Source organism: Mugil cephalus, chromosome 16 (assembly GCF_022458985.1).
Source record: "Mugil cephalus isolate CIBA_MC_2020 chromosome 16, CIBA_Mcephalus_1.1, whole genome shotgun sequence".
Taxonomy (NCBI): Eukaryota; Metazoa; Chordata; class Actinopteri; order Mugiliformes; family Mugilidae; genus Mugil; species Mugil cephalus.
In genome coordinates this window covers 17,613,210-17,627,259 of record NC_061785.1, presented here as the reverse complement: position 1 = coordinate 17,627,259, position 14,050 = coordinate 17,613,210, and the positions used below count along the sequence as shown (strand labels likewise).

Genomic DNA, 14,050 nt, shown 5'->3' with positions numbered 1-14,050 from the left:
AAAGCAACAATGTGACTGTCACTGACTTGTCACTGATGTGCAACTGCTGCTGTTTTTCTAAACCTTTAGCTCAGACGATAGATACTTAATAATATTTAGTATATTTCATGTACATAAAGAAATTTCATTTACAATTTAGAAAACAAATCTAAACTCATTTTTATTTAGTTACAGTTACTAAAGCTGGTCTTCCTCCAGTATGCCCAGACACCTGCGGAGCCACTGTGTGGATGGATGAAAGGCCTCTGTGGGTTTGGGAAAGCAGGGTGCAGTGTGACTGGCCGAGGCGCTCTCTGCTCCTGATGTCTGACTCTGATCCTCTTCCATCCATCGCAGTAAGGCCTGTTGAACACATAAATACTGACTTACTGAGTACGAAGCGAACCAAACACCTGACTCTGTGAGTTTGGTGAACTGATTTTTTTGTCAGCTCACAATAAATATGTGTAGAAATCCCTCCAGGTTGAATACTCTTTAAAGGAACTGTTCGTTCACCTGTCACAGAAAACTGCTTTACTGTAATGCAGTTGCCATAGTAAAAATGATCCCTTCTATGCACGGGCCGTCATTGTCAAACAGTCTGTCTCCTTCGGCATCTACTAGCTCAGCACGTTGAGCTTAAAATTCATTTTGCTTTAAGGACTCCCTGTGAACCGAAGCATGGCAGACAGCTGAGGACATTCTCGTCGCTGTGCATACATGCTGCTAGAAAGTGGGTTGAAATACTTGTGTGACATGTGATACACTGTGTGAACTCCTGACCCAGCTCTGCATCTGCGTGTATACCCAAATGAACTTGTGCTATTTTAGTTGATCATGACCTCCTGAACATTTGAGTCGGTACTACAGAATTATATAATGATAATGATGTTCCCTGTTCACCTTCTTCCAGTTAAAGGTTTTTTGGACATCTTGAAAAGTCAAAGCAGGAAGAGCCCACCTGTAACTTGTGGTGACAATGATGACTGCATTCCATATAGGTTAGTCAGCCCAAGGTTTCTACAGTGCATTGTAAGTCGTTTTGTTTCATTACCTTGTATCTTTCAGCTATTTTGAAGCCAATGGATGTGTGTAGTTTGCGAAGGCAGATGGGACAGAAATCCAGTGGCCTACGATCTGACTCCTCGAGGTGGTTGGAGCCCTGCATGACACAGTTCAGCCACTGGCAATGCCGTATTCCAAACATATGGCCAATCTCATGGGTCATAGTCTGGAAAGAAGTACTTAGCGTTATAGTACACATTAGACCACACAAAGGTTCATAGCACTGAAATTGAGCAAGTGGAGAAGTTTCTTAACAACCTTGCAGGATCGAAGCAGCAGAGTGCTGCTGATGGGTGGAGTGTAGTATCCCTCAAACACAGAATAGTCCCCTCGCCTTGGCTTAAGTCCTTTCTTAAGTCTACCAGCATAACTTCTGGAGTAGAAGTTGTCATCATATCGGGCAAAGCTGAAAACACCCATTCCTGTATATATGTACAAAAAGGATTCAGTACACGAGGAAGAGAAGCACCAATATGTTCTAATAAATATCTCTTTAGCATCATCTAGTGGCTACTCAGCTGCATTACATCACCAGATCAGCATCTATGTAGTACTTGGACCAAACACTTTTACTGATTAAGACATTACTGATTCTCTTCCCTTACTACTCACAGAGCAAGTAAATCCTCACCCATGCTGAGAGAAGCCTGTCCGAAGACAAAGTTCCAGGACTCTCTGGGGTAGAGGTCAATCATTGTGATTCCAACAATGCAAAAAGCATCTTTTGGTTTTCTTTTCTCCAGAAATCGAAGCAGGTCACCTCAATTTCAATAGGAAACAAAAATATAATCAAACAAATGGTGAAAGTTCAAGCTAATACTTCTGCAGTTTCACCCTTAAAGAGGCAGCCCAGCCTCAAACCAAATGTACATTTTTTCAGTACAAATCAAGTGCAAACTGATTGATTGAAATCAACTCTCTGCGTTACCGGTGAGGATCTGAAGGTTGTGTGAGTTACTGTTAACCCTGAAAGAACATCCTGTTTCGGACACAGTTACTGATGGCAGCAATTTGACTGAAAGCCCATAGAAGAAGGCCTGGGAGTAGTCCTTGAGCCACTCCACATACTGGTCCGTCTGTGGCCCTCCTTCTCCAAAGGAACCTATAACAAACATATTGCAGAGTTAGATCAAGTAAACATGTTTACCTGTAACACATGGGAGTCCCTAAAATGCTTTATAACATACAAGATAGGCCAAAACCATCTGTAAAGCACACAGCTCAATGAAAACCTTGCATGTCTTAGTCACTGAGGGCAGGTTTATTTCTCAAAGACAGAGAAATAATAAATATGCTCAAATGTCAATGGATTGAAAGCTTTTGTACTGTGAAAACACCAGCAAACCGAGGAAAGCAGAGGCGTTATACTCACCTATGGTTTGAATATAAATAGTGTTGCGGTTTTCATTGGGAGTTTTGCGGTAAGGGTCTCTATAAAATGACTCAAAGTCTTGAGGATTCTCCGGGTGAGCTGGGATCCAGTCTGAGTCAGAGTGCACAGTGATGGGCTGGAAAAGGGAATCCGGCTGCCCCGGTTTGAATGCTTCCTCCAGAAGGCGTCTTTCTCCTTTCGTATACTTTTTGTACTTTTTAACCAAGTCCCCAGAATTAGAGACCAAAGCTGTGTGGAGTGTCTCTGGAGTGTGCTGGATCACCTTCATCTGCAGGACAAATTCACAGCATTAACATTTTGCTTTATGTGCTGGTTCACGCGCCTTTGTCAAAAGTCAACAACTGACTCCAACTGACTCCAAGTTGTTGCTAACCTCAGTTCAAAAACTACTGGCCAAACACAAAGATCCATAGTACAGCTGAACACTGCACAAGTCTTCAAGCAAACATATACGATTATAAACAACCCCTCAAATATTCCCTAATCACTTTAATCTAAAGCCACCAGGGTTGTGTTTTGGATTGCCTGTGTGAAAACAACTAGAAGGAAGACACAAGAAATGGTTGGTTTGCTGTGTGCAGACTTACTAACTCATAAATTCATATACTAGTATTGCTGCGCTGTGGCGATATTGCTTGCCATTTATGGACTGGCCTCTACCCAAGGCCTTCCTTTTGGTACTGCCATTTTGTTGTCGTTTGTTGTTATTCGTGTCATTTGGTGTTTCAGGAATGGTTTTGAAAAGCATCTTTAGACAATTTGCATTACTAATGATACATCAATCTGTTTTTACTTTCATGCTTTAATGGGTGAATGGTATTACGTATACTATGTGTTCTTGTGTGTAGTACTCAAAACCATTTTCATTTGACTCTCAAGTAAAAAATGCAGTGTTTTAAAATGCAAATGGAATATCTTTAATTAAATTTGACCTTGAAGACTTGAATATGCCCTGGCCACATCGATTAATTGTCATATATACGTGAAACTATAAACTAGTCTACAACCGAATAAGGGTAGGCAGACGTTAGCGGAAATAGGTAAACACCGAATATTTATTAGCATTACCATTATCTTACTACTTCTACAAGAACGCCCCCAAAAGTAAAGTCGTTTTAATGTATCTAACTATGTTGTTAACTAAACTGTCCTGTCCTCTGTACAAACACGTACCGAGAACTAAATATGCCCCGTCTAAAATCCTGCCAGGACACAACAGAGACATTGTTGATATCGGGTTAGCTCAATGCTAAATGAAATTTCTTATTAAGTATTCACGTTGGTAAACTTCCGCGCGACAGCAGAGCTCCCTGTCCTTGCATATAAAACCCTTCTTCTTCTTCTGTGACAATGTAGTTTGCATACTCGTTGGAAAGGATAAAAACTGGAACATACAATAACCAAACAGCTCAGTGTTGACACCGGAAGCCGTGGGCGGTGGCGTCATGTAAACAGGGGGCGGGGCTACTTTCTTAGGGAGGAAAATAACCAAAGACAAGCTCACTGTAGCGGTACACAAAATGACTCGGGAGTATCGGTGAACTTACTTCAGAAGACGTTAAATTGGATTTACCTTTAATGTAATTGTCTGGTCATCAGCTGTGCGTCTGACTGCTACCAACAACTCGCCACAGTTAACGGCAAGTGGACGAAATACGAAAGCGGAAGAAGTTTCAGTTAGCATCAGTTAGCAGCTAAAGTAGTTAGCTTGACAACTAGCTGTCAGAGCGTTACATCGTAGCAGCTAGCGGGCTAGCTTGCTCCCTTTTCGCTGTCATGCCAGGAGTTCTCCGAGATTTCACTGCGTAAACGTGAATATCCAGCTCGTTAGCTCGCTAGCTGTTCACCGGCAGGTTGTACCGCCATCGAAACGTTGTCAGGGCGGACGGGACCCAAAGCGGTGACGGGTCTGAACTAGCTTCACAGTTGAGGTTCGTGCCTTACTGCGGCGACCAGTGCTTCAGCCGGCTGGAGATAGCAGCTCTCACACACCCTGCACTTTCCCATGAGATAGGAGAGATCTTGCCATACAGAGCTTCAGCGAAATGGTCGTGGAGCTGTAACACAGCCAAAGCTTTAAGACGAGACATCTCAGCCCGGCTGACAAGAAGTGTCAACCTTTCTCTTTGCCAAAAAAAGAACCCTTCAACTCTGCAGAAATGCTGACTGACAGCAGGTAATGAAACATTTTTACTATACTATTCATTGCAGGATCATCATGACATGCAACGTTACATCGACCAGCATTGTAACGTCTCGTAGTGGATAAATCACATATTGCAGTAATTGAAATTGAAGTCAAACTCCTTGTCAGATAAGTCAATTGATGCAATCTGAGTGTTTCTACATAGACCATAGTGAAGGTGTAATAGTCATTTCATCCCTAGAATGGGAGTGTCACATGCCTGATCATGTAACTGCCTGAGAGTGTGTTACTATTTTTGGTCCCTCTTCTCTTTCTAATACTCTGCCTTTATGTGCTCAATCTCTCTCTCTGCGTCATTTCTGTCACATAATCTCATGGTTCCTTTCACTTCTTTACTGTGCAGGAAACGACACCGTAGCTGTGACAGTGAAGAGGACCAACAGCTGAGACCTCAGGCCAAGAGGTCAGGAGGAGGGGGTCCCTCCCTTCTTGTGTCAGATCTGGACTCTGAGGTGAGACGGAATTGATTTTTACATTCATCTTTAAATCCTCACGCAGGCATGAAGGTCCACTTGCTGGTATTCGTTGAGAGTGTGTGATAAAACATTTGTTCTGTCTATAGGCTGTTGCCATTTACAAATAGAGTACGCGACTTGGCGTCAGGCATATAAATAGATGCAGTGTACCGCTGTCAGAAAAGGCTCACAATGTTTTATTTACAGCCTCTGCATCTATCCATGAAGCTGCTGTTCAGACCCCCCTCTCTGTTCTGTATTTGTAGTCTTCCAGCAGCGACAGCAGTAACGGGATCAGTAGTCCAGAGAGAGCAATAGTGGCCACCACGAGACCATGCATACACAGCCAGAACAACTGCATCACCCAGCACTCCCACAGCCCAAAGCCTGAAGACTCGGCCAGCTCTTTGCAGCACGGTTTCCATGGTGACGGTAGAAGTGTCTCATACGACTACATCAACAGAGTCCTGAGGGAGGCGCACTTCAGCAGTCTGCAGACCAGGGGTCGTCCAGGCTCGACATGACCGTGACCTCTGACCTCTCTTCTGACCCTTTTCTCCCTCACCCATCAGTGCTGGCACTACTGACATCATGATGGCTCCTCCTTGAAAGCCTCAAGCGACACACTTGGGTCAGGGGGTAAGGGGATGATGTGTGGGGAGGTTTACAGATTTTGGGCACAACGGCTCATGCCCACCTCAACATGTACCATTTGTCAAGACCATAAGCACATCCGCCTTTCCATGGCCCAGCCACTGTGGTTTTCTGTGCAGTATTGATGTGTACGTGTGTTTGTGTGTGTGTGTGTGTGTGCGCGCACCTTGTGCACTTTATAAAGAGGTATCGGTCTCTTTACATGCGTGCGTCAATGCGTGGACATTTTCATTGGTGCTAATCACAAGAAAAGTGTGATAATGATCCAAAGTGCTTGCAAAACTAAATAAAGCTTAGCACTTTACTCAATAATTCCTTCTGTTTACTGTCGACTGGGGAGGTCAGTCGCGCTATCTGTGAAGTGGGAGTTCAAAAAGTAAGTTGATGGAGTCCAACAGATTTACTCCTAAGGAGCATTATTGAAACAATCTAGTTAAGAACATTTTAGGCCTTAGTTGTTTTCTCTAACCAAAGTTTTTATTTCTTAATGACCCTTAAGTCTTGGTGTGGTAGTTTAGTGGGTTTAAGGTACAGGAACAGAGATTCTTCAGGAGCCTCACCACCAAAAACCAACCTTAGATTAGACCCTGGTTAATTATAGAGCAGTGAGCAGGCACTGGAGACTTCAGCTCAGGCAGCAGTATGTTCAGCACAGTGCTTCCAACAAAAACAAGCCCTCGAAAAATGCTCTAAGTAGAATTTAGAACCTGGTGTTTACTTTTAACATTTTACGCATTGTGTATCTGTTCGTCATAAGCCTGTCAGCCATACTTGTTTATGGATGGTTTAATATGACCAGTACACTGTGTTGCAAATGCAAAATGTGAAAGTGATTCATTTGTTATGTAATTTTCCAAATCATTAAACATTGAAATAAAGTGTTGCTAAAAGTGATGTCTGCAACATATTGCATATAAATACAGGGTATCAAATGGTGTAGTTGGTGCTGTAACAAAAATACAGCATGTTTTATTGTTCAACAGAATTGCTTATGTTTACTGAACAAAATACAGCTGTGGTGTTCATTACAGTACCTGCAGGTTGAATTACTTTTTGGCTGTGTACAGTAGTCAACACTGCACTACTGTATGTAACTGAAACCACTGTTGAAAGAGTAAAGGCAATGATTGTTCTTGAAGTTGCAAATATTTGTAGTTTGCTGACTACATATGTTTTAAACACAGATGCCATACATCAGTTATGCACATACAATATCTCAGTAATCAGTTCCTGCATTAGTTCCCCTTAATTTTTAAACATGCACACTACAACCACTCTTATGGATACATGAGTCAATACAGGGTAAACTTAATAAATAATTATTAACGTTGATAATAGCTTAGTACCAAAAATAATGGAAGACCACTATCATTTGTAGATAAGACTTCATAAGAAAAGCAACTGTAGTGCAAATCACAAGTTGAGGAATTCTCCCTCAAGAGGTTCACGCTGTGCTGCGGAGGTGCAGGTTGTTACTTAAAAGAAATCCTGAGATAAAGCAACCGTCTGCACTGCCATACAAAGTCAAAACACAGGAACTTCACGTTTGGTCAAAATGGAGATCAGAAGACAATCTGACTTTCTGACACGTCAACATTAGGACTTATTAGTGTGTAATATGAAACATATGTAAAAACAAAACATCAGTGGCTGCACACTGGCTAGTTAGCCAATAGCTGCTGATGTAGCATTAAGAAAAGCCAAGTCACCCACATTTTTTTCTATTTCTATGCTCCAATAGTACATGGGTTTGCAAATAAAACAACAGAACAAAAAATACTACATAAACCAATGCAGCTAAAAGCTAACTAGCCTAGCTTAGCAAAGTGAAGAAAATGCAGTCATGTGATTTTATTAGATTAAACTTCCTTTCAAGGAGCAGTGCGGAAATGTAATACAGTATCCATGATAATGTTTCCTTTAGTGTAAGACCACCTGCAGCTACTAATCAGTGTGTCTTTGTTTACTTAGAATGAGCCCTTCACAGTGCATAGGAGCCTCTTCCACCGAGTCTGACATGATAGATATATGGATAGATACTTTATTTATTCCAGGGCAAATCTGGGAAAGCGGCTTTTCATAGAACTATCATGAACAATTTGGTGGTGCAATACCCAACGGTTAAAGTAGGTTCTCCGACCTGCTATTCAGTTGGATACAATCTGCAACCTCACCACTAGATGTCACTAAATCCAACACATGGGTCCTTTAAATCATATATTTCAATTTAGTCTTGTGAAATTGTGTTTACCTTGCGCCTTTGACTTGGAAATCAAAGGAATGGACATAGCAAACTGACATCAAGGAACTATGGCTCCTGATTCAACATGTTGAATTGACTAAAAAGCCAGTGACACGAGTCCCAAGTAGTGTGAGACACACCATAAAACAAGACACATCATGTTAGCTTGGTGGCTTAACCTTAAAACACTTTTCTTCTTTGTTTGTGTTAGAAATGTCCTCTTGACTTTGTAAGGCAGAGTAGTAACATCTACTCCAAGACAACCTTACTTGTTAAATACTTTTAAAGAAATGAAACCTCAGCCAACACACAAAATAGCTAAAGTTTTTTGACAAGCTTCTCATACTGACTTCAGATCACCATCATCTGTAGTTTACAAGACATACAGTAATAAATCTCCGTCTCTTGGCCCTGCCTGCTGCTCAAACACAGCTTCTGGGGAGGCACACTGATAAGAAAACCCAAGCACAACTGGAATCTGTTTTCTATGTATATAGAGTTACAACGTTACAGGGCAAATCTCAGAAAATAAAATAGATTTCTAAAAGGATATACATGATGACATCATTGGTTTTAAGTGTAACAGTTGCAGCTCTAAAAACTTGGTCGGTGGTCAAAAGTTGAGAAATGAGAACGCTGATAAAGACTGACTGTTGTCAGAGTCAACAGAACCGCTGACTGATGAACTGTCCTCAGTGGATTTAATGCAAGTTGTAGAGGATTTCACCGGACAGTCAGAGTTATGCACAGTTTGATTACCTCTTAAGCTGTTGTCTATTTTGTCCAACTCTCTCTGGGATGTATCTCTTTCATACAGTGGCCTCCCCTTGGTCACCAGCTCCATACCACTGAATAGGGACAGTTTGCCCAGATGCTGTGGCTTGTTCTGGGGCTCAGGTGAGGGAGAGGTGCTTTTGTCTCTGGTAAGCTGTAGATCTTCCTCAGATAAGTGTAAGTCAGCAGTCCTGACTGGCTGTTCCTCATTTTCCACCAACTCGTGCTGAATGGGATAAAGGTTCTCCTCGCTACCATCATTCAGAAGCTCCACTGTGGAGCAGCTCTGAGGAAGGTCCAGACTAGAAGGGGAGGATGGGTGAGTTGGTGGGTGTGTGGCATCCCCAGGGGGGGTTTCAGGCTGATTAACTTTGAGGTTGGTTTCGACAGAGTGTAAATTGAGTGAAGATGTAAGCTGATTAAATGTAGTCTGATGGTTACTGTCCCCCAGATCCTGCCTGGCAGCATGTGAAGGTCCACCCATCAGAGCCTCAAACTGTCGTAGGATCTGGTAAAAGAAGATAAGCATAAGAAATACACCCTGATTCCGAGTATTGTTGTGAGTCCTGTCAGTTTTCACAGTGCGGAGTTTCTCTTACCTTGGTGGCTTTGTTTGCCACAGGTCCTGGAGGCCCCTCACTCAGCTGGCAAAGTCTACGCTGAGTAGCACTAAACATTTGTTCCAGAGAGAGGAGGTCAGAGGTCATGAGGCATGCAACAGCACACAGCGCCCGCTGCAGGATTGGACACACAACACGCTATCAGGAAATATGTAAAACATCATAAAGAAAATGCATCTACTAAGTTGTTGTTGTTGTTACCATCTTAACAGCGTATGAGGGATCTTGAAGCTTGCTTGAGAGCAACTCCACCACGACCTCGCAGTTGAGAATGAAGCACCTGACAGATTAAATAAGACAGAAATCAGGTGGCAAATCCCAGCAACCACAAGTTAACAGATGTGCTCATAAATAAATAATCAGCTTTAGTCTTTTGGAAACACTGACTCTTTGATGAAGTGTTGGCTCTCTTCTCTGGACAGGAAAACTTTGGAACCTTCGGTCAGTCTGTTGATGAGCGCCATCTCCTGGCCACAGTCCCCCAACTGCAAGGCTTCCACTCTGGGGAATTTACAATCATCAAGTACAAACTGAGGCAATGTGGGTTACTTCCTGCTAATTTTGCTAAAGACAATAAAAAAATCTGTCTCAACTATGTAATTTGGGCAAATTGCCAACAGGATTTTCAGAGATTAAAGCTGCAGAAAATGCACAGGATCATTTTTTCACTGACCGCTCTGATAGGTCTCCACTACTCTCTCTGCTGGCCCCTGACTGGCTCCCAGTACCAGCTGACTTGCTGCCCACTGAGGTCCTGCTGTTGGCAGCGATGTCCTGAGAAGAGTTGTGAGAGGAGCTGTTGCCGCTGTCGGTCTCTTCCCAGCCGCCTCCTATCTGCCCCGGACACCGCTGGTTCACTGGTGCAGTGAAGACACGTGTTGTCAATTATTGTCACTAAAAAAAAATCAAAAGATTTCCATCACAGCAAATAATATCTGACCTTTTGGTTTACGAGCAGGCAGGTTGTAAGCACACGCTGGCACGGCCACCTCTATGGGCGCAGAAGGCGCCACCACGGCCCGGTAATGGTTGTCATGGAGACGGATTCCCTGCTGCTCCATTGGAGGGAGAACAGCACTTGCCACAACTTCAGCAGCTTTCTGGATCTTATCTAGCAGCGAATCACTGCCCACTGGAAGGTAGAAGCAATGATGTTTGTGTGGAAGCTTACAATCATTTGATTTGTGCAAACTGTGAAGCATGCGACACCTACTCGTCCCCTGCTTCCCTGGACAGTATCCAAAGCCCTGCATTCCTGACCTGTGGGATGTTGCTGATCCCATACCTGCACGGAAAAAAAGGAGATCTTCTGTGTTCAAGGTACATCACTGACAAAATGGCTTCCTACAGAGATTAATTTTCTTCTAATATGAATTCCTTAGATGGACACTGATGTCACATACTGTACAGCACTAGCCAGGTGATGTACATTTTGACATATTGCATACGATACTTAAGGAGAAGCTCCAAAAGGTTGCAAGCATCCTTCATTAGCCAACAGAAAAGTCATAGATCTTAGTAGTAAATATTATACATGACACAGTCAAAGTGCTCAGATTAAATACTGCCTTAGATTCAATAAATGCATACATCTGCATAACTCTCTGACATTATCGGTGAAAGGTGAGTGCTGTGTATGGTCATGATTAGTTTTCTTATTTTTACTCACCCATGGCTGGAGGGGCTACGCTGGGTGGAGACACACTACTTTTAGTTGAAATTGCATCTGTGAAAAGTAACTGGGCCACTTCCTATAAATGAAAAGTAAACACTTTTTGATTTAACTTCGTGTCATAGATGCACAACTGATATATTGATATGATGCTAAATTTAAGTCTTTGTCTCACCTGTGCTGTATTCCTCACTTTTTGGTATAGCGCTGTGCCATGGATGGGATCAGGAGGGCCACTATAAACTTAAAGAGAAAAATATGCAACAACAAATGAGATGAATATTCAGTCACCAATCAGCCACAGAGCCGTGAGAGTTAAATGGAGCTAAGAGCCCAAGCGACTAATATCTAACCTGATGCTTGCTGGATGAAGGTGGAATTCCTTCTGAGTTCTGTAAGGAAATGTGTTGAGCCATGACCACAGAGATGGACAAAAATCTTCAGCACCTGAGAACAGAAATTGAAGTTACTTACGACGAGTAACAAAACAAAAACAAACCTTATAGGCATTGAGAAGCTCATTGAGTCCTCTCACCTTAAGTTTGACATGACAAGACTCCACTTGTAGCCTCTCCAGAAGGTATTCCAGTAAACACTGGCCACAGCCTGAAGACTCGTGGGAGATTTCTACAGTGTGACGAGCGTTAAAGGTATAACGCATCTGATATCTATATAAAAATGTTTTCCTTGAAACTTTTGGCAAAGGTAAGTCCTGCTTTTGGATTAAAAATTAAAGTGTGGGTTCTAAAGTATACATTTTTACTGAGAAAGCTGCAGTTACTTTAGGTCTTTTTGCGACAACAACATTAAAACAATAGAGAGCGCAATAATTATTTTTTTAGTAACATTGTCACTAATCTATGCCATGGGCTACAGGTTAGGACATAGCAGCGTATTGTTTTACTTAACTTTCCTTAGTATTTACCCATAGGACACTATCAAAGTGGGCTAATGATCACCAACTTAAATGACACCTGCATATGGGACCAAAATATGTATTTGTACCGCCTTCAGAGTTTACAGTAGGTTAAATAGCTCACTCAAACACAGCAGTTGCTGTTGAAGGATACTTCCAATTTCTTGGAAAAGGTAACCAGGGCAGGGGTTTTCATCATCTGCTGTGGCCTTCATCAGGGTGGGCACCTGGCATTGGTAAAAGAGATTATTAAGACAGGCTTAAAGGGCTCTGACATATTTAGTTTCCATTAATGTACATTTCATATATTCCTCAAAACATTTGAACTGCGTAATGCTTAACAGAGAAACGTATTCTGAACAAATAATGAACTTGGCATGGTATTTAACTAAACAGCCTGACATGTCCAGTCCAGTGAACATGGATAAGCAATTAATTAAGCTAATTTGTTTTTCATACTGTTAGCTAGCAGGCTAAAAGCAAGCTACAGTTTCGCAGATTTAAACACATATTTCAACCCTAAGTCGTATTCGAAACACCTAATTTCAGCTGTTTATTACTTGCTCGAATGGAAATAAATGATAAATATGACTTACTTTCTGAAGAAAGGCTAGTCGCTCCATAAATGTTGCCATGATCTAGCAGTCCTAGCTGCGGGTTACTCATCTTCCTCCATGTACGGGGGAGGCGGGGCTTGAGTTGACAGCTAGCCAATCAGAGATCACTTGGTAACAATCCTTTAGTCTATTGGTTTCCTGGTTTACGCTGAAGTTGGATATTAGCGAATCAGCTCCTGCAAAGCGAGGGCGACAGTTTGATTGACACAAATATGAGCCAATCATATTACAGAATAGTCGTTTGGAGGTTTTCTCCATGACAGGGTCAACAATATGGCGCCTTCCATGGTTTTCATGAATGCTTCATCTGCAGGATGATATGTTTGCTTCATTTAGATGTATTTAGAATTTTTTAACAATCTGTGAAGCGGCCTTTGCTTTGGAGTTATTCTCTTTCGCAGACTGAAAAACACCAAAGGACTTCTGAGCAGCACCATGTCCGGGTCAAATGTCTGGAGTCGCAGCAGGGAAAAAATGAGACTTTTCCCAGAACTTTTCGCACAGTGTGCGGACCAGGTAGGAACTGACAAATGTAATGCTGTTATAAATAAGCAGGGTTATTGTGCTGAGGGTACCTTTGAGACTGAAACGAAACCCAGTTTATCAGTGAAGCATCTAATAATAGAGCACATCTCGGCTTTGTGCCTCAATTAAAAACACAATGTGCATTGTTATCTCACCTATTTTGTCGCTGTGGTACAGTGTAGTGCAGGATAAAAGAACACATCAGTTATAAAACTATACACTAAAGTTTAAAATTACAATAAATACTTCCATTACATTGTACAAACGAGATAAAAACTGAGGGATAAACATAATTCAGACAACTAGGACACTACTATACAAATATATAGGTACGCAACATAACAAATTGCTGGGTGAAGTGTAGTAAGGAAGGCTGTACTAAAACTAAAATCAACAAAAATCACAGTAGAATAACAGAGAAGTGGTAGTTTAATGGGTGAAGTTTCCTCTCTAAGATCCTACTATTATAAACTGGCTCATGGGGAAAAAAAAACAAAAAAAAAACATTTATTCTGGTAAGTTACATAAAAATCAAGACACAACAGGGAAACCTCTGCAGATGAAGCAAGTTTACACTCTGTGTACGTGTGTGATCCAGGCAGCAGTGTATGGACGCTGTGTAACAGCTACGACGACTAGCAGACAGGAGCTGAGGAAGGACCTGTGTGCCAAGGAGTTCGAGGCACTAAAGACCTGCTTTACAAATGCGGTGAGTGGCAACACCAGTCACATGTGGAATTACTGTTGTATTTAATTTGCCATTTTTGAATTTATTCAGTGTTTACATTTGCTAATCCTGTGTGCAGTCCTTGCACACACTATATGCTGCTGCAACACTGCAATTTCCCATAAATCATTGCCTTATAATGATGTATTTGTTTTACAGGCCAAGAAAAGACTCAAATGATCAGAAACTATGTGTTGGAGTGGCA

At 41.9% G+C, this 14,050-nt stretch overlaps 3 protein-coding genes across 6 annotated transcripts; 1 reads left to right on the top strand and 2 right to left on the bottom strand.

Moving 5' to 3' along the window:
• Nucleotides 1-134: 134 nt before the first annotated feature.
• On the bottom strand, nucleotides 135-4,155 carry LOC125021956 (archaemetzincin-2). Of its 4 annotated transcripts, none has more exons than XM_047608166.1 (7): nucleotides 4,011-4,155; nucleotides 2,417-2,705; nucleotides 1,973-2,146; nucleotides 1,676-1,804; nucleotides 1,303-1,466; nucleotides 1,034-1,210; nucleotides 135-342 (listed from the first exon to the last, which is right to left on the bottom strand). In XM_047608166.1, the coding sequence occupies exons 1-7, from the start codon at nucleotides 4,119-4,121 to the stop codon at nucleotides 178-180; spliced, it is 1,209 nt and encodes a 402-aa protein (XP_047464122.1). In that variant the 5' UTR covers nucleotides 4,122-4,155; the 3' UTR covers nucleotides 135-177. The 4 variants fall into 4 exon arrangements, with proteins under 4 accessions (XP_047464122.1, XP_047464123.1, XP_047464125.1 ...); XM_047608167.1 differs by lacking the exon at nucleotides 4,011-4,155 and adding an exon at nucleotides 3,833-3,892; XM_047608169.1 differs by lacking the exon at nucleotides 4,011-4,155 and adding an exon at nucleotides 3,716-3,844.
• Nucleotides 4,156-4,469: 314 nt separating this feature from the next.
• Nucleotides 4,470-6,646, top strand: si:dkey-21c1.1 (uncharacterized protein LOC100150256 homolog). Its single transcript, XM_047608172.1, has 3 exons — nucleotides 4,470-4,613; nucleotides 4,987-5,095; nucleotides 5,365-6,646. Exons 1-3 carry the CDS (start codon nucleotides 4,597-4,599, stop codon nucleotides 5,620-5,622), a joined length of 384 nt encoding a protein of 127 aa, XP_047464128.1. The 5' UTR covers nucleotides 4,470-4,596; the 3' UTR covers nucleotides 5,623-6,646.
• Nucleotides 6,647-6,689: 43 nt separating this feature from the next.
• Nucleotides 6,690-13,029, bottom strand: tepsin (TEPSIN adaptor related protein complex 4 accessory protein). Its single transcript, XM_047608154.1, has 13 exons — nucleotides 12,573-13,029; nucleotides 12,131-12,203; nucleotides 11,596-11,687; nucleotides 11,414-11,507; nucleotides 11,236-11,303; nucleotides 11,058-11,139; nucleotides 10,602-10,673; nucleotides 10,329-10,520; nucleotides 10,062-10,245; nucleotides 9,776-9,889; nucleotides 9,590-9,668; nucleotides 9,368-9,502; nucleotides 6,690-9,276 (listed from the first exon to the last, which is right to left on the bottom strand). Exons 1-13 carry the CDS (start codon nucleotides 12,609-12,611, stop codon nucleotides 8,608-8,610), a joined length of 1,893 nt encoding a protein of 630 aa, XP_047464110.1. The 5' UTR covers nucleotides 12,612-13,029; the 3' UTR covers nucleotides 6,690-8,607.
• Between the last annotated feature and the right edge of the window lie 1,021 nt (nucleotides 13,030-14,050).

What these genes read in the sequence shown, in the direction of transcription:
- LOC125021956 (XM_047608166.1), bottom strand. Translation starts at nt 4,121, where the DNA reads ATGCTAACTGAAACTTCTTCCGCTTTCGTATTTCGTCCACTTGCCGTT. An exon ending in ACCAGACAATTACATTAAAG is followed by an intron (nt 2,706 to 4,010) that starts GTAAATCCAATT and finishes TTTGTCCTGCAG; the next exon opens with ATGAAGGTGATCCAGCACAC. An exon ending in AAATAGCTGAAAGATACAAG is followed by an intron (nt 343 to 1,033) that starts GTAATGAAACAA and finishes TGTGTTCAACAG; the next exon opens with GCCTTACTGCGATGGATGGA.
- si:dkey-21c1.1 (XM_047608172.1), top strand. An exon ending in TGTCAGATCTGGACTCTGAG is followed by an intron (nt 5,096 to 5,364) that starts GTGAGACGGAAT and finishes CTGTATTTGTAG; the next exon opens with TCTTCCAGCAGCGACAGCAG.
- tepsin (XM_047608154.1), bottom strand. Translation starts at nt 12,611, where the DNA reads ATGGCAACATTTATGGAGCGACTAGCCTTTCTTCAGAAA. An exon ending in GACTAGCCTTTCTTCAGAAA is followed by an intron (nt 12,204 to 12,572) that starts GTAAGTCATATT and finishes TACCAATGCCAG; the next exon opens with GTGCCCACCCTGATGAAGGC. An exon ending in AGTGGAGACCTATCAGAGCG is followed by an intron (nt 9,890 to 10,061) that starts GTCAGTGAAAAA and finishes TAAATTCCCCAG; the next exon opens with AGTGGAAGCCTTGCAGTTGG.